Consider the following 18,597-nt stretch of genomic DNA (forward strand, 5'->3'; position numbering starts at 1 on the left):
CGAAGCTACACATTTTGATTTGGTGCACTTTACTCTAAGTTATACCTAATCTTTTTTTTTTTTTTTTAGATTTTATTTATTTATTCATGAGAGACAGAGGGTGGGGGCAGAGACACAGGCAGAGGGAGAAGCAGGCTCCATGCAGGGAGCCTGATGTGGGACTCGATCCCGGGACTCCAGGATCACACCCTGGGCCAAAGGCAGGCACCAAACTGCTGAGCCACCCAGGGATTCCCCTCTAATTTTTAAAAAAGAAGAGAGAATGTAACACCACTACACACCCATCAGAATGGTTAAAAAGGAACAAATACAAAGGACTGAAGTGCTGAATATTTGAAGATTTTTCATGTTGTTGCTTGTTCGTCTTTTCACTTTTCATTCATCTGTTTACCTTTCACTTAGTAGGCTGTGAGTGTTGAGAAGGTAGGGCTGTGGTCCCACAGAGCGACTGCAGGTCCCCAAGGGGGCACACCAAAAGGCATCATAGGATCACAGGGGGGCGATGGCCTGAGACTCCAGAGGCCCAGGTTCTATCTCCCCAGCCCTGACTTGCAGTGTCACCTGAGGTGGGCCAGTCCTTTCCCTGCATCCTAATTTCCCCATCTGTTGGCAATATTCTTCCTAAGAACACCCCACTCCCTGCCCAACACTGACTATACTGTGTGATTCCTACAACACAGTCCTAAGGAGGACGACTTAATATCTCCACCAGACAGGTGGATCAACTAAGACTCTGGGAGATCAATCGGGGACTTCTGACCACATAATGGATTGAGCCAAGAAGGGCTCCCCTCTCCCACTGGGGCTGGCACTGAGCAGCCCTTGGGGTGTCAGACCAGATACAGGTCTAGGCTGATACGTGCATGTGTTGTTAATTGGAGCTATAGAAGGGATGAGGCAAGAAAGCCAATCTTGAGAAATGTGAACACAATTCCAAATCTGAGCCAGGTTGGAGTGGGGGTCTGAATTTACAGCTTAAGAACCCTAAACTGAAGAATTAACATAAAAACTTGTCTAGAATTAAAGAATCAACACAACACTGCACCATAGAAACACTTCCATGTGAATCTCCAATAAGAAACAAAAAACAGGATGCTTGGGTGGCTCAGTTGATTGAGCACCTGCCTTTGGCTCAGCTAGTGAGCCCAGGACCCTGGGATCCTTCATCTGGACCCCTGCTCTGCAGGGAGCCTGCCTACCTCTGCTTATCCATCTCTGCCTCCTTCTCTCTCTCTTTCTGTTACTCATGAAGAAATAAATAAAATCTTTAAAAAAAGGCAAAAAAGAAACACAAAACTCCGGTTGAATTCACTGACAAAAATTACAAGCCGCAGGAAAACGTTATCACCACGAAGGAAAGTTAAGTAGACAAAACCAACAGGAGACTTAGCATCCCAAGACTTGAAATATTTTATATGCCAATCAAAGAATAGGATAATATAAAGAGAAAAGGAGTGGTCTGTCCACATCCTACTGCATGCAGCAGCCGGGATCTCCTGCTCTGGGAACATTTGTTTCCAGCTGTTAAATAATTTGTATAGTTCTATGACCCTGAATGTAGAAATTGCCCTCCTCCTATCCCCCCGCCCCCGCATCAGGTTGCCCCACCCTTCTACCTGGGTCCTCCATCCTACCTGGCACTAAGGAGTTGGTAAGGCAGGTGCCAATGACCAGCACTAGGAAGAGAGAAATCATGATGCCCTCCGAGACCTGCTTTCTCTCTCCGGCCCAGAGGTATGACCAACGTGGATGGGAGGGGATGGGCTGGCAGTAGTCAGATGTTAATGGATGTTCCGATCCTAGAAATTAAAAGGGGGAAAAAAAAGACACGTGGGCCACAGCTCCAGAATTCATTTGTCTATCCCCTTATACATTTACTAATTTGTTCGTTATTTGCTGAGCATTTATCACTGGCCTGGCATGGGGCTGGATGCAAACCCAGGCGTTCCATCCCTTAGGAAGCTTACTCACACAAACAGTTGTGGAAGTTGAATGAGTTCCATGGTGCCAAGTGGTCCCATCCGCATTTCCCAGGTGAACTCCCACTTTCAGCCCATCTGGAGCCCAGAACCCACTAGAGCTCGGTCTTCCTGTGCAGTGCTTCCCCAACTTCGGCATGCACCAGAACCTCTCAGAAGACTTGTTAAAATAGTACAGTGTCCACCGGCCCCCACCCAGGCTCGAGCACTGCTCCTGTTCCTGAGTCTGACTTGTCTACAGCCTTTTAATTACCTGTGTCCCAAGCACATCAGAGCCACAACAGGCCCAGCCTTTCTTACAGGGACAACCATATTGCCACATTCCCCTCTGGAGCTTGGTATTTATGGTGAGATATAAAAGCTATAGGAGTGATGCACAGGAAGATTGGCTGCTAAGGGTGCCCAGTTCTGGGTGGTGACATTCCAGAGGCCTTGATTGATCGCTTTTTCACTGTCTTTGCATTTCCCAAATTTTCTTCTGTGTTGAGGTGTTACCGTTATAATTTTAAACAACTGTTAAACACACACACACACACACACACACAAACTAGAAGGAAATGCAACAAAACGTTAACTGGTTTTCTCTGGGTGGTAAAACTGCATGATTATTTCCTCTTCTTATTTTTAAAAAATTTTCCAAATTGCCTAAAATGAGCGTGTGTTAGAATAAGAAAACAGGCGTAAGAAAGTTTTTAAATTGTGGTCATCCTGTCAGGATCACAAGGGATAACCCCAATTGCAGCTGAGAAATGTACTAACCCCATTGTGCATAAATATTGGTGGAAGAGGAGAAATTTCAAATTGCTAGAGTTTCACAGGAAAATATATTTCCACCAGAACCCAGATAAAAATGATTATGCCATTAGTTTCAGGAAATGGCAGTGATGCCCAACATTCTACTGTTGACTGTGCTGTCAGATAAGAAACCACCTGCCACTAAAAATGGGGATCTTGATTCAACCTTAAACGTGCACACTGGGGCACATGGGTGGCTCAGTTGGGTGGTTAAGTGTCTGACTCTTGGTTTTGGCTCAGGTCATGATCTCAGGGTGGTGAGATCAAGCTCCCAGCCGGGCTCCATTCTCAGCCTCCATGCTCAGTGGAGAGTCTCCTTGAGATTCGCTCTCCCTCTCCCTCTGCTCTTCCCCTGCTCTCATGGGCACATGCACTCTCTCGAGAATGTGCATGCACACCCTCTCTCCCTCTCTCTCAAATAAATAAATCTTTTAAGAAAAAATAAGTGCACACTGCATTTCAGTGCCCAGAGGCAAGGCACCTCACCCAGAAAACACCCAGCATTGACATAAAGCACCATCCAGTTTTTACCCTTATTCTTCTCTGCCCCTTTCTACACCCAACTGGATGTGGTGTGTGTGTGTATGTGTGATGGGTCATGAACAAAGAACTGAACAAAAACACTACATCTGACATCTACCAGCACTTAACTCTGAGAGGTATGATTTATTTTCTTTTCTTTAAAGATTTTTATTTATTTATTCATGAGAGATACAGAGAAAGGCAGAGATATAGGCAGAGGGAGAAGCAGGCTCCCCATGGGGAGCCTGATGTGGGACTCGATCCCAATACCCTGGGATCATGACCTGAGCCAAAGGCAGATGACTATCACTGAGCCACCCAGGTGCCCTGAGAGGTATTATTCCTGATTTCTTTTTACTCTACTTTTTTCAAATGTTTCTAGAGGAAACCCTAACATCAGAAAGAATGCTATTAAGTTGATATACAATATTAATACATTATAATATTATTCCAAATAACTTAAAAACCGAAGTCACCTCTTTTAAGAAGCCTCTGGGATGGACACTTATTGCAGTTTGCTATCTCTGGACTTCATACCACCTCCATCATTGTGTGTATGTCTCTGTTTCGAAAGTCATTCCTTTCTGGTCCGTTTCCCCCACTACACCAGGAATTTCTAAGAGTGGGACTTTGGCTTGTTTGTCGAGGCTCCAGTGTTTGGCACAGTAAATACTGACACCAGTTGAAAGCCAGTGCTCTAAGGAGGGAGGCAGGGGGACAGGGAGACTTAGCCCCCAAATCCTTCCTTTGTTGTGTGCAGAAAAGTGCAAGTGTTGGCAAGCGCATGGGGTCTGGCTAGGGTATCCATTCACTGCCAGGGGGTGTAGATTGGTACGACCACTTCGGAAAACTGGCAGCATTTACCAAAGCTGGAGTGTACATATGCCCTCTGACCATTGTCTCCCACAGAAATGTACACACACAAGTTCACCAAAAGAGGAGCAGGAGAATGTTCGAATCAGCCCTGTTCGCCACAGCCTCAGCACTGCTCCACCTGCAGCAGGACGGATAAACACGCTGTGTGGGTTCACAGAATGGAAGTCTACACAACAGTGAGGACGAATGATCGACAACTCCGCCCAACACGGATGAGTCTTGCAAAGGTAGAGTCGAATGAAGGAAGCCCACCCAAGAGTACCTAGAGAGTGATTCCCACGATACAAAGTATAAAGACAGAGCTAGGTGTTAGGAGACCAAGATAAAGGTTACACTTGGGGGTGTGAAGAATGAAGGGGGGTGCAGAGGACTTGTGATTGATCTGCGGGCTGGTTACATGGGTGGATTCCGTCTGAAAATCCAACAAGCTGTTGATGCAGGACATGGACACTTTTCTGTATAAATGTGGGTGTGTTCTACTTCAAGAAGATATAAACACTGAGAGCTCAGGTAAACAATCTATAAACACAGACAAAATGCAAATGACCTGTGTACTGCACTTCACTGTTTATGAAGACTTCCACCATGATTTCTCACTAATAACCTTGACAGTGGCCGGGGGGTGGGAGTGGGGGGCTGTGATCTCCTTTGCAGGTGAGAAAAGCAAGATTCATGATAGTACACCCATGAACTGAGAGACAGAACTTCATGCTCTTTGCATCTTGGGCCCAATACAAACAAGGGAATAAGGACAAATCAAAGTGAAGTATGACCCAAGGAGATCCAAAGGGCTCATCCATCCTGCATGATTATTCTTGTTTCTCTTCTCTGTTAGCCTGATGCTCTCGGAGAGAGAGTAAATACCATTTTCCCCATTGTTGAATCCCCAACCCATGCATAAGGAAGCAGCTCTGTAAATGCTAACTTAACGAAAAGCCTCAAGATTCAAGATTCAGGCTGGAATGCTCTGAATTTTGACCCCAGGGCTGTGGACTTGAGACCTCCTATCCTAGAGAGAGACAGGTGCCTTCTCCAACTGCCTCTGCCTAAAAAGGAGAGGGGGTTAGAATCTAGGAAACCCTTCACAAGCCAGAGTCTGCTCTGCTGGCTCCTCCTCTTGGCCCTCACCCTCACCCAGAGGCTCCAAGCCTCTTGCAGCCCTGGTGCTGGGCTCCGTGGGGCCCAGTCTGGGGCTGCAGGGGCCCCGGCTGCCACCACCCTCTGCCAACACTCTACTAGCTCAGAATGGAGCTTCCGAGTGTGTGCCAGCCCCACCACCCCCCACCTCCCAGCTGGACCGTCTCTGCCAGGCTCCCAGCTACGTGCTCTGATTATTCATGACAAGTATGCAGAAGCCCCAGCTGGGCTCTGGCACCTGGAGAAGGAGCAGCTACTTGGCAGGTCAGGAGAGGGAGCAGAGGGGCTGAGCCTCTGCCCTGAGGACTGACTCAGCGTCCTGGGGCAGAGGGCATGGGAGCCCCCTGGAGTCAGGCAAAAAGCCAGTCCTGGTGGCTTGGTCTCAAAAGGTCCAGGGCAATTGACAGATAAAAATCACTACCATTTCTTGGGCACTCATGTGGTAGCGAACACTGTGCTAACTACTGACATCTGTGATCTCGCTTAATGCTCACAGCAGGTGTCATTAGCCTGTTTTACGGTGTTGGTCCTGGAGACTGAGCAAAGGATCTCAGCTAATGCGTGGCCAAGTGGGACTCAATCCTAGGGTGACTCAACCTCTGTGGGCCTTAGTTTCCCCACCACGGAGAGGGAGAGAGACCAAGAGCTGCCCTTTCTCTGTCCCACAAGGGCAAACTGTAGCCAAATGTAGCATTTGGCTACAGGACATCTGACGGGGAGTGGGGGGAGTTGGGCCCGAGTGAGCTTTCCTACCTGAGTGGCCTGGCCAGGCGGCAGGTGAAGAAGCAGAGCAGGCCCAAGGCCAGCAGCAGGAGGAGAAAACTGAGGAGCGCCGTGAAGACGGTGCCCAGGGTGGGGGACAGAAGAGCCATCTTAGGGCAGAGAGGGCCTCACGGAGCACCGTGTACACACCCAGACACGCTAGCCTTGGATGCTCGCCCCAAAGCCCCAGGTCAGCAGCTGTGACCTGGCTTTGTTCCTTGGGGTTAATCTTTTGGGGATTAGCTCAGGGGGGATGAAACGGGAGGGGTGGGGGGGACAGCCCATGAAGCTCCCCTTCCCCCAGCCAGGCCTTCCCCACCTGATGATGCCTGTTCATTCAACTTTGTTCATTCACTGCTCATTCCCAAACATTTAGCGAGCACCAGTTGTGTACCTGGCTCTGTGCTAGGTACTAAGGACTCACTGGGGAACAGGATAGACACGATCGCTGTCCTCTTGGAGATTCCTGACCAGCCAGGTTTTTTTTTTTTTTTTAAAGCACCTACTATGCAGCAGATATTGTGCTGGTCACACTGTGGGATAAAAGTGCAGAAGGAAGGGCATCCCCCAGCTGGCCAAGGCCGCAATCGGTTATTCCCCTGAAGCAGCAGCAGTGGCTATTCCACCCCATTTACAAGCCCAGGGAGGAGAGACTGCCCTGAGTCAGCCACTCAGGGGCGAACCTGTGTTCAGAAAGAGAGGGACTGTGCGCCTGGCCCGTGAGATAGGCATTAGCAGCCCCGCTTACAGACAAAGGAAACAGGTGCTCGGAGGTACACTGTTAGAGTTGGGATTTGAACCCAGGTCCACCAGCCTCCACAGCTTGTCACCCCAGCCCCTGCACTGCCTCAGAACTGGGAGAGCACCGGCCCTGCAGGACAGCAAGCTTTGGTAAAATCACTACCAGCCGCTGGTTCGAAGCCACCTATTGCTGGAGACTCTGCACACGCAGGCTGCAGGTAGCTGAGCTGCTGCCTGCCCCGAGGATCCCCTCTGCTTCTGAAGCCCCCCTACCCGTATCCATCTCTCTTGGGTCCCAACAACATCTCATCAAGTCAGGATGGTGTTATAATTCCCATCTTAAAGATTCAGAAACTGAGGCTCAGAGAAGCGAAGCCACTAGACATACCCAGAGCCCAGATGCAACACCAGCTGTGTGCCTATAAGACCAGGCCTTTCCCAATTATGCCTCCTGCCACCTGGGACCCCCTCAGACCCCACAGAACAAAGCACTCAAGTCAGGGGAAGAGGCTTTTACCCTCCCATGCCAAGAGAGCTCCTCTTTCTGGTCCCAGAAAGGCCACTAGGCTCACCATAAAAATAGGAGATCCAGGGGTATTACTCCACGAAAGTCTTTTCTCAATAGGCCCTTTACTCAAATTGCATCAGACCCTCACAACATACCACTGATACAGGCGGGGTTGGTTTATTGGCCCCATTGACAGATAGGGAAGCTAAGGATCATCAGTAAAGTCATTTGGTCCAAGCTGTCACAAAGCCAGCACGTTTGAGCCAGGCCTCAGCCCCATCTCCCTCAGCTATGTGACGTTGGGCCAGTCCCTGTACCTCCGAGCCTGCTGCCTTGTCCCCCTAACACCCATCGCCCACTCAGGAGAGCACCTGTGGTGTGTACCAGACACTGAGTGTGACACACCTGACTTTAGTCCTCATTAACAACCCTGAGAGCTGGATCATTTGTCCCCCTTCCCAGGTGAGGGAAGGAAGGCCTGGACATTAGAGGCAGGGGGGCAGACACAGTGATGGAGGTGATCCAGGCTCACACAGATGGAAGATCCTGAGCCGCACCCTGCATAGGACCCCTCAAGGATCCTACCTGGAGGTCACTCCTGCTCCAGGCTCTCTCTCCCACCACTCAGCCAGAGACCCTTCCTGCCCCAGCCGGCTCTGCGGGGCTGGGACAGCTCTAAGGCTCCCCGACCCGCCAGCCTCCCAATTCAATAGGAGACCCAAAGGGTGTCACCTTGTGCTCCCTAGCCCTACCTGGGTGGACCAGAGGGCTAGAAGTCACAGCCCAGGAAAGTCTGGGCTGGGGAGGGTCCTTTGAGCAGATTTCCCCAAACCAGGCCATAAGAATGACTTGGGGCAAATGTGGAAAAAAAGTCCAATTCCCAAGTGGTTTCCTGGGGAGGAGGGACAGGCTGGGAAAAGTGTGAGAGTGATGGAAGTGTTCTTTACAATGACTGGGAGGTTGTGTATCTGTAAAACCCCAGCCAGGGGCTCAGCCTCCACTCCCACCCACCCCACCCCACCCCACCTGTATTGCTAGGTACTGAGGACCCGATGAGCTTTGGGTGAAGGAAGCATAAAGATGCAAAAGGTGTGGCTTATTCAAATTTAAAAGATTAAAGAGACACCAACCCCCAAATCCCCATTCTCCCCACAGGACCTGCCGAATCATTTGTGAGCAGATTAATATGGGAAACATGGCTTTGCAGATTGTCCCATTGCCCAGATGGGAAGACTGAGGCCCAAAGAGAAAAGACTTAGCCCGGTTGCCCAGCTCCTCTTTCCCATGGACGCATGCAGGGAACAATCAGAACAGGCGGAAGCCAGCGCCCTCTGGGCGGTCAAGCTGGGCCTTCCTGGCTCTTTGAAGGAGCTGTGGCCACAGGAAGTGCCTGGCGAGTGTCCCCTGAGCTCCCGCGGGCTGGGGACTGGGGTGGGAGTTGGGGGCCCTGCCAGAGCCCCAAGGCGGGCTGCCGCAGCTGCCCAGAAAGAAACATTTCAGCTGCAGGGTCAGAGAGAGGGGACATGGGATCCCTCTCCCGGCCAAGTCCAGCGGCTCTGGCAAGCCTTGCTGGCCAGGACTTTGTTCATTCACTGACGTGGGTTATTTACGGCTGCCACGAAGCAGCCTCTGGGTGTAGGGCTCAGGAAGGAATGTGTGGTGGTCACAGTGGGCTGCAGGTCAGACCCAAGGAGGGACTTCCCCGGAGGGCAGTGGGCCAGATGCTGGGGACAAGGCAAGACGCAGACCTCCAGCTGCTGACAGCACTCCATCTGGGCAGAAAGCAGATGTGCGAGTGCCCGGGGAGGCACGGCGTCAGCCCTGCTGGCTGCCAAGCCATTGCATCTCTAGGGCTCAGCTGAGACACCAGCTGTCCCCTGAGTGCTTCCAGCCTCAACGTCCCTGTACACAGTGTTCCTGGTCTAGAATGTTCCTGGTCTCTGCTGTCCACTCCACCCACCCATCTGCTCCACGGAGTCTTCCCATCATCCTTCCACCTTGACAGCTCTGCCGAGCTGCCCACACCCCCCGCCTCGGCCCACGCGGTAGTTATGGCTCCTCCTCAAGCTCCCAGAACGTGGGCACCTCTACCAGAGTCTTAGAGAGCCACTGGTTGTCACCTCCTTAGCACAGCACGAGCCCTGTTGATGGTGGCAGCTCCGTGGTGGTCGGGGACTGTCGGTAGGTGGGTGAGTGGGTGCTGGGGTCAAGGGGTGAGTGGCTGAAGATGCAGCCCAGCAGCAGTTAGAGCGAGCTGTGGAGCCAGGCCACCTGGATCGAATCCTGCCTCTGCCCCCCCAGCTGGGTGGCCAAGGGCCACCGACCCGACCCCCACCCCATGTCTCAGGCTTCTCATCTGCGAAGTGCGAGACTAATAGAAACCACAGGCTTGTCCTAAGGATTGTAGGAGTTAATAGATGGACAGGCTTACAACAGATCCTAGGGCATGGAACGTGGGGGTAGGAGTGGGGGAGGGCGGGCCCATACACACACGGGATGGGCAAGAAGAGGGGTACATGGGGGTCTGGGGCAGAAACGGACAGTCTGTTCTCTGCTCACTTGGCCAGGCAGCTATTTACCCTTGGGGCTTCTCCACAGACCTGCTTGTCTGGAAGGCCCCACAGAGGCCATCAGCACACCTCCATGTGGCGGGAGGAGGGGGTGGTCAACGAAGGGGAAGGGGTCAAGGTACTGCGCTTCCACTCGGGCAGAAACCACCCACCACGCAGCCTGACATGTTCTTTTCCCCTTGAAGGGGAGGGAGAGGACATCCAGGATCAGCCAGGAAGGTTCTGTGGATGGAGTGGGAGGAAGGCCAGGCTGGAAGAATGGTGAGGTTGAGATGAACAGGAGGACAGAGGGGCGGCCCACACCGGCCGCAAAGGGCTCTGCTCGCTGAGCTCAGCCTTGGCCGAGGGCGCGCCCTGCGTGTCCCTGCGTGTCCCTGCGTGTCCCTGCCTACTTACACGCCAGCCCATCGCACAGGCGTGGACGCTGCACCCAGGCGGTCTGCCATTGGCCCAAGGCCGCTCAGCGGGGCTGCAGTTAGAAGCCCCAAAGGCCTGAGTTCTTTCTGGAGCCCAAGCTGTTCTGAGGCTTCTGGATGCCACAAGCTGGCTCTGTGGGCATAGGACTGAACCAGTCAAGGTCCAACTGGTGGGAAGAGACCTAGCAGGGGTGGCAGTGGGGTGGCAGTTGGGGTGGGGGGGTGGGGGTGATGGTAGGGCCCAGAAACCCATGCCTGGGGCCCGAGATGGCTGAGTGGCAGGGAGAGGAGGGCCAGGGATGGCTGCTGTATGGGCACACAGGCTTCCACCATCCCACGGAGGGGACATGGGGGCGGGGGAGGGCATGTGCTGTGTGTCTGTGAGGCGTGTGCCACCCTGTCCTTGGGTGCTTCACTCAGCGCGCCTGCGGCGGGAGCCCCTCTGCCACCAGCAGACAGGACCGTCCCATCCTTGCTCTCACTCTCACTATCGACAGCGCGGAAAGGAAGGCACAGGGAGGGCACACGCCTCCCCGGGGTCACACAGCGCACAGGTCTCCACAGTCAACCAGCCCCGATTTGAGGGCTGTTACCAGGAAGCACAGGGCAATCTCCGAGGCCTAGCGTGGGTGCCAACAGTCTCAGAGTTCCAGACATTAATGATTTGTGTCAACTGAAGAGAACAATTCAGAGCCTGTTCTTAAGAAGCCTCGTTTCACACTTTGTCACTGTATTCTGAGTAACAGCAAACCTTTCACAGCCCTTCCCGCGTGCCAGCCATTGTCCTCACTTGGGCTGCACCTCCGTTAACTCATTTGATCCCTACAACAACCTACCACGTAGGCACTACTATTACCCTCATTTCACAGATGGGGGTGGACAGAACAGAGGCACAGAGAGGTTAAGTCCCTAGCCCAAGGTCACACAGCCGGTAAGGGACGGAGCAAGATTTCAACATTCCTTGTGGAAGTTTCTGTCTCCCTGGGGCAAGTGTAAACTCCTAAGCGCAGGCGAGCCTGGAAAGGAACCGCATCTGCCCAGCTGCAGCACGGGCGTTACGTGTTTGTGGATGAATGGACCACGTGCAGCTACTGCTGGACTCAGGCTCCCTACACACTCATCCCATGTCACCCCAGGCCCCTGAGGGAGGGCTTCCCCTTGTCCCCACTTACAGAGGGAGGTGAGATGAGGTGACTTACCCGAGGCCACACAGCGTGAGTGACCCTAGACACACACCACCCCTGCTCCTGTGGGTCCTCATGCGGGTCCCCGGGCCACCCCGGCTCTCCCACTCCCCGCCCCCGAGGCCCACTCACCCTGGCAGCCTCGGCCTGGGTGGGGGTGGGTGGGAAGGGGCCATTCCACGGGCCCCACGTGGGCCCTGAGAGGCCGCCACGGCTCTGGATGGGGGAAGTAGGCAGTGAACTTGTAACCCTCTGGGCAGCGGCCAACACAAGCAGCATCCCTGGGTGGCATGTGCAAGGGGCTCGCAAACACAGTGCTCACGTCAGAGCCGGGAGCACACGGATGTTCCCAGAGACAGCGCTCTGCAGCTGGCCCTGGAGAACCGCCTTCCTCACATTCCCAGAGAACCTTCCAGCAAGAGGTGATGGCTCCTGCCCCTACTGCACTAGCCAGTGACCCCAGGAGGTGCCAGGGCAGGGGTACTGTCCAGCCCTGCAGGAAATCCGAGCCCACAGACACGAGGGTCCCACCCAAGGGTGCACAGCTCAGCAGAGTCCCCATCGCTTACTGGTTCCACGACCTTGGGCGCATCACTCCACCTTTCAGGGCCTTGGTATCCTTGCGGGTCCAAGGCTGACCATCCCAGAGCGTGCCTGGGTCATGGTATGATCGTAAGCTTGAGAATACAATAAGCCAGGAGATCAATGCCCAGGACCTGGCACAATAAACACTGAATAAATGTTAGTTGGTAGTAACGGGCACAATGAGCATGCCAGGCCCCATTTCAAGTGCTTCGCATGCCCTGACTCGCCTGACCCACACAGCAGCACTCCCGGATGTGTCATCACTGCTCCCGCTGTACAGAGAAGTTCGGTAACTTGGCCGAGGTCACACAGCTGTAAACAGGACACGATGGGGATGGAAGGGGAGAAACTCTTAACGGAGCACCTACTATGTGCTGGAGCTTTGGGTTCCACCTTCCGAGGATCCTGTGAATTAGCAGCTCAGGGTCAGAAGACAAAACCGAGACTCAGGAAGTGGGAGGGAGCAGCAGGGTCACACAGCTATCGCGTGGGAGAGCTGGGATCTAGGCCAGGCCTGGCTGGCTCTACATCCAATGTACTTGCTACCCCCACCCCAGGCATCTGCCAGGACAACTTCCATCACTGAGGGCAAGAGCCGAGGCCTGAGCCACCCCAGGTACGGGAAGCCCCGTGTCAGTGTGCCGCGTGATCTCATTCCGTCTGTGTGTGTGTGTGTGTGTGTGTGTGTGTGTGTGTGTACACTGGAGTCCGGGCAGCGGGTGCTGCAGGATGTCCACTGTATGTGTGTGCCTGGCCACTGTCCCCACCACCGCACCACCGGTCCTGAAGTCAGGCTGTTCCCTCCACCCCCTGGCCAACTCCCCTTGGCCTGCCTCCATAAGAGGAGGGACCTCAGTTGGTCACATTGGCTCCCTCCCTTGCAGGTCAGCCTTTCTGGGTGTATAACTCCTCGGAGAGACTGAGGTGGGCAGGGGCAGCCCAGGGGTACAAGTCAGAGTGCTGGCCAAATATTCAAGAGCTGTTTCTTCATCTGTGAAGCAGGGATGATAAATGCCATCCTGCCTCCAATACCAGCTTCTTGGGAGGGAAGGAACTTTGCAAACTGTAAAGTGCTACACTGATGTCCCTATGGCTTTCCACATCTCCCCTTCTGATGACCAGAGAGGAGATCTGCTGTAATCTCTGGCCACTCAGAATCCATTGCCCCCTTCCTGACAATACTGAAGTTTCCCTGGACAGCAACCCTCCCCCTTTCAGCTGAGTGATTTGGATGGGATTGATCCCCACCCCCAGCCGCTCTAGGTGGGTCCTGATTGGCTTAAACTGGAAGACTCTCCACCTGGATGGAGTGTTGTAACCGTGAGGCAGTGGGAGGAGCACTGTAGAGCCTGAAGATGGAGCAACTTGTTGGAAGGTGAATAGAGTCTGCAGTTGGGTAACAGTGCTTCGGTTCCTGGATGCAGCCATGCCTGAAGCTCGCCTCTGAACATCCAGATTACACAAGTCAATTAATTCCCCTTATTGTTTGCCTTGAATTTCCTGTTACTTGGAACACAGTTCAGTGAGTTTTTCTGAGCCTCTCATAATGTAAGCAGTCACATCGTGTCATGCTCAGCCAGCTGTTCCTACCAAAGGAAAAATCTTGCAAACAAGCTAGAGATAGGTCAATAAATTTCAAGTGCATGGTTAAATAAGAGTCCAGCTGAATACAAGTTAAGGTTTTCTTTTTAGAATCTATAAACCCTTAGAACCATAGGAGGTCCTTGGACAGGACCTAACAACCCTACCACGAGCAGGATTGAGACCCTCCCCTCCCAACAGCTGTTGTCATGGAGTTTAACTCTTCGACACGCTGCAGGTGTCTCCTGTGTGCCTGGCCCTCTGCTCAGAGCTACAGGTGTAAGCTCTGCCTTGCAGACCCTTCAGTCTAGTGAAGATTGCTCATAGTACACATTTTTACTGGGTTTTTATGCAAAAGCCCAAGAGGTCGGAGTACAGGGGGAATACAGCCACACCCATTTCCTAGAGGAGGGAAACAGAGATGCAGAGAGGTAAAGGGACCTGCCCAAGACCCTTCGGCTAATGAAGGGCAGGGCCAGGCCGTGCTCTGGGATCTGCCTGCCTCCAAACCCAGTGCTTTTTCTCCTAGCCCTTGGGGTACAGGGTTGGCACTGGGGCTGTCATTTCTCTGAGGTGGTCTGTTCTGCTTAGAAGTCAGAGTGGTTTAAGGAGCCGAAGAGGGGTGCCTGGCTGGCTCACTCGGTAGAGAGTGTGACCCTTGATCTCAGGGTCATGAGTTTGAGCGTCATGTTGGGCGTAGAGATTACTTAAAAAATAAATAAATGAAATTAAAAAAATCTAAAGAAGAAAGCCAAGTATCATGGCCTCCTGTTTGCCTGAGGCTCTTGGCTCTGTGAGAAGCCCTAGTGCTCAGGCCCATCCAGCTTGACTCTCCACAGGCTGTGGCTGGAGAGGGACCAGGCGCCACCCTGAAATCTAGGCCCCAAATGCTTTCACAGGCAGCCCTGGGCACCCCAAACGAGCTGTTCCAGCCTCTACCCTGCATCTCCAAGATCCAGCTGATACTGACTGAACACGCCCTACCCATGAGGGCCTTTGCTGTTTGTTATTCAACCACCATTCAGTTGACCACTGTTTATTGGGCACCTACTATAGCTGGAGGCTATTCTCTCTGAACAGAACAACCCAAATCCCTGCTACTGGGCTAAGCAGACAACAGAGAAGGAAGAAAGTCAACAGGGTGCCAGGTAGTGCTAAGCCTATGACAGAGAAAACGTGGGCAGGGAGGAGAAACTGGAGATGGTGTTTGCAGTTTTAAACAGAGAGGCCAGAGAAAGGCTCACACAGAAATCGTCTCACTGTGGCCTTACAATAATCCCATCCCTCGCAGCTGAGCATGTGATTCCCAAACTGCAGATAAGAAAACTTCAGGAAGCTTCAGGATTAAATCTGATGTCCGCCTACATATGCTAATCTAACCTGGAGCTGCTGGGCTCCTCTGTGCCCTCTCCCCTAACTCCACCAAATGGCACTAGCAGCTCTTTTGCATATGATGTAAGCAAGGCTCTGAGAGGTGAAGCCACATGCCCAGGCCCGCAGGAGCACAGAGAGGCCGGGGTTCAGCCCCAGTGCCACCCTCCGCAGCTGCCTCTGGGCAAGGCCCACATCTGCTTCCGCACATTTTGCCTTCCATCTTCAGCTCTGGACTTGTTGGGACTCAAGCCTCCTCTTTGCTGATTCCCTGTCCTCCAAGAGTTCTCCTCCCTCTCCCAGAACCCCTTTGGCTTTCTACCCTAGGTCTATGAGCCCCTGATTAACTTCTGGCCCATCGCTAAACCCACATTTGCGTGAAACCTACAAAAGACAGCTTGTGCGGATGGCCAAGGGGAGACAGCTCATGCGGGTGGCCAAGGGGATGGTCAAGGGAATGGTCAAGGGAATGACCAGACAGCTGGGATACATGTGTAAGGGGGTGGGGAGCTCCTCATTGAGCTTTCCCATCTGGATTTGGCCGGTAATCCCCCAAGCCCCTATCCAATCTTTCTGAACGCTGGAGCACAGTAGAAAGACCTTGGCTATGGAAGAGGCGGACATGGGTTGAGTCTGTGTAGCTTCGCAAGTGACTTTGCGTCTGGGGCTGCAGGTTCCTTATCTGTCAAACAAGGTTAGTCATCCCTGTCTTGCAAGGTTGTTGTAAAGATAAGATGCATGGAGAGTCTCTGTTAAGAGATAAAATTCAATAGAAAGTGTATTTAGAAAACATTTAGCAGGGCCTGGCAGACAAACATCAAGAATTTGTTGAACTGAATTGACGAAGGTTGTATAATGGTGAAGGACCACCAGCAGCAGAACAATAGCTCCATTCATTGTGCTCCTACCCTCTGAGGTAGGCATCCATAGCATCAACTCCATTTTACAGAAGAAAGGCGGGGGTGGAGTGGGGTGGGGGGAAGCACAGAGAGGTTAAGTAACTTGCCTATGATCACACAGCAGACAGTGGTAGGGCAGGGTGTAGGAATCCAGAATGAAGTACAAACTCTCAACAGTTGCCAGGTTAGTAAATTGAGGCATTGAAATACAGTGATTACGTACTTGACCCAGTAGGGATCATAGGCAGCCCACCCCTTCCAGAACCTTCACTCTTAACTACCCCATCAGCTTGTCAGAGCTGAAAAGGACTAAGAATAATCTACCCTGACACTCATTTTCTTTCCCAGCAGGATCCTCAAATCCAGAGAGGTAGCATGACCCTCCCAAAGTCAGCTAGCCAGTGAGTCGAAGAATGAGGACAAGCAGCCAGGGTTCCTAACTCCAGAACCCCATGCCATCACTGAGTATCACACTGCCCATGAGGGGCCATCAGAGGAGTCTCGAGGGTGCACCAGAATTCTTCCAGCAGCAGTAGAGGGAAGGCAGTTTTAGCAGAGGGAATAGTCCATGCAAAGTTCTGGGGGACTTGAGAGTCTTATTTGGAGAACAGTGAGCTGTGAGGTGCATGTAAACGTTGGGGCAGGGGCAGACGATGAGGCCGGTTTTTCACATTAAATATTTCCACTTTATTCTTTTTTTTTTAAAGATTTTATTTATTTATTCATGAGAATACACAGAGAGGAGAGAGAGAGGCAGAGACACAGGCAGAGGGAGAAGCAGGCTCCATGCAGGGACCCCGATGTGGGACTCGAACCTGGGTCTCCAGGATCACACCCCAGGCTGTAGGTGGCGCTAAACCACTGAGGTGAGCCACCGGGGCTGCCCTTTTATTGTTTTAACACTTATTCTGTTCTGTGTTGCCAACATCTTCCCTTATTTCTTTTGCATTGCTTATTTAAAATCTTGGTCCAGGGGTGCCTGGGTGGCTTAGTCAGTTAAGTGTCTGCCTCTGGCTCAAGTCATGATCTTAGGGTCCTGGGATAGAGCCCCCTGTCTGGCGCTGCCCCTACCCCTGTTCCTGCTCAAAGCGTGCATGCGCTCGCTCTCTCTCTCTCTCTCAAATAAATAAAATCTTTAAAAATATAAATAAAATAAAATTCTTGGTCCATCTGTTCTTTTTTTTTTTTAATTTTTTATTTATTTATGATAGTCACAGAGAGAGAGAGAGAGAGGCAGAGACACAGGCAGAGGGAGAAGCAGGCTCCATGCACCGGGAGCCCGACATGGGATTCGATCCCGGGTCTCCAGGATCACGCCCTGGGCCAAAGGCAGGCGCTAAACCGCTGCGCCACCCAGGGATCCCTTGGTCCATCTGTTCTAATATTGCTGCTTCCAGTGGCCCTCTAATGAGTGTACTGTTTTTCTATTGAAGCCACTATGCTCCAGCTGATGGTCCACAGGCGGCGGTGCAGTGGAAGTAGGGATGCCACACACAATCTTAAAACAGTAAGGGGAAAAAATTAAAAAACAAAAAACTAACAGTAAGGGAAGACATCTGGCTCCTGGACCCTCTTCCTCAAATTAACACCTGAGTAATAAAACAGCAAAATATCACCAAGTCTAGGAAATTATGGAGAAAATGGAATCTCCTGGGGAGATCGAAGAGGGTTTTAAATTGTGTGTAGGGGGTTGGTGGTGCAGCCAGGAGAAGGAGGAGGGCATAATCTTTAGGGTGGTAGAAAATATTAAAATAGAAAAGAAAATCAGGTTTGAGTTCTGGTCTTGCCTCTTTGCATCAAGCCTTACCCAGTATATGCTCCCTTCTCCAGCATGCTCACTGCCCTGGAACAACCAAAGCCAGCACTCTCACTTGGACATGAGTGTCTGTTCAGGCAGATGGCACAAGTGTCTGCTGGCATGAGTGTTTGCTAGAGTAAAACCAGGGCAAGAGGCACCTGGCTGGCTCAGTCAGCAGAGCATTTGACTTTTGATCTCAGGGTTGTGAGTTCAAGCCCCCAAGTTGGGTGTAGAGATTACTTAAAAATAAAATCTTAAAAAAAACACAAAACCCCCAAAACCCCCACACAACAACCTTGGAGTGAAATCAGGGCAGTGCAGCAGGCAACATGGGATTGCAGAAAGACAATCTGTCTTTCCTGAAAGACAGTTTCAGGAGGAAACTGACAGGCCTCCAATCGCTCCGCCACCCTTCCTTTCTAGACCTCATGGCTCATAGATTCTTATCTAACCAGACAGCCCCCTTCCCTGGCTACTGCTTCCTGGGGTGATAGAAGTGAGCCCCAGTTCTGGGATGTTGGTTACTTGGGGAGGGGAAGTGGCAATGCTAAACTGATGGTCTCCACTGCAGGACTGTCACCTCCTTGGACTCATTGGTGCTGATGGAGACTAGCATCAGGCTTAGATTCCCAGCCCACTAGGCAGTACCAGACAAAATCACCAAACATCCTCCCACCCCCGGCCCCCAGAAATATGAGATCACAGGTTAAAGAACGGAATTCAAGGAACACAGTGGCTTCAAAACAAACTGATTAGGAATACCACAGGAACCAGCTGCATTCGACTAAGAATTTTAAATAAGCACTAGAAACACACAAAAGAAGGAAAGATATTAGCGATATAAAATAGAACAATCAAGTGTTAAGAGGACCC

At 51.9% G+C, this 18,597-nt stretch overlaps 1 protein-coding gene across 2 annotated transcripts in view; it reads right to left on the reverse strand.

Annotated features, from left to right (window-relative positions):
• Positions 1–18,597, reverse strand: part of ALPL (alkaline phosphatase, biomineralization associated) — a 53,970-nt gene that overhangs the window by 16,467 nt on the left and 18,906 nt on the right. Inside the window, exons 1-2 of one of the 2 annotated variants that reach the window (XM_025447284.3) lie at positions 12,444–12,569; positions 1,635–1,799 (exon numbers count right to left, since the gene is read on the reverse strand). In XM_025447284.3, coding sequence (XP_025303069.1) covers positions 1,635–1,695 — 61 coding nt within the window. In that variant the 5' untranslated portion in view covers positions 1,696–1,799; positions 12,444–12,569. Of the gene's footprint in view, positions 1–1,634; positions 1,800–12,443; positions 12,570–18,597 lie in introns of those variants that run through there. The other variant, XM_025447283.3, reaches the window with a different exon arrangement.

This window comes from Canis lupus, chromosome 2, assembly GCF_003254725.2.
Source record: "Canis lupus dingo isolate Sandy chromosome 2, ASM325472v2, whole genome shotgun sequence".
In the NCBI taxonomy this organism is placed as follows: Eukaryota; Metazoa; Chordata; class Mammalia; order Carnivora; family Canidae; genus Canis; species Canis lupus.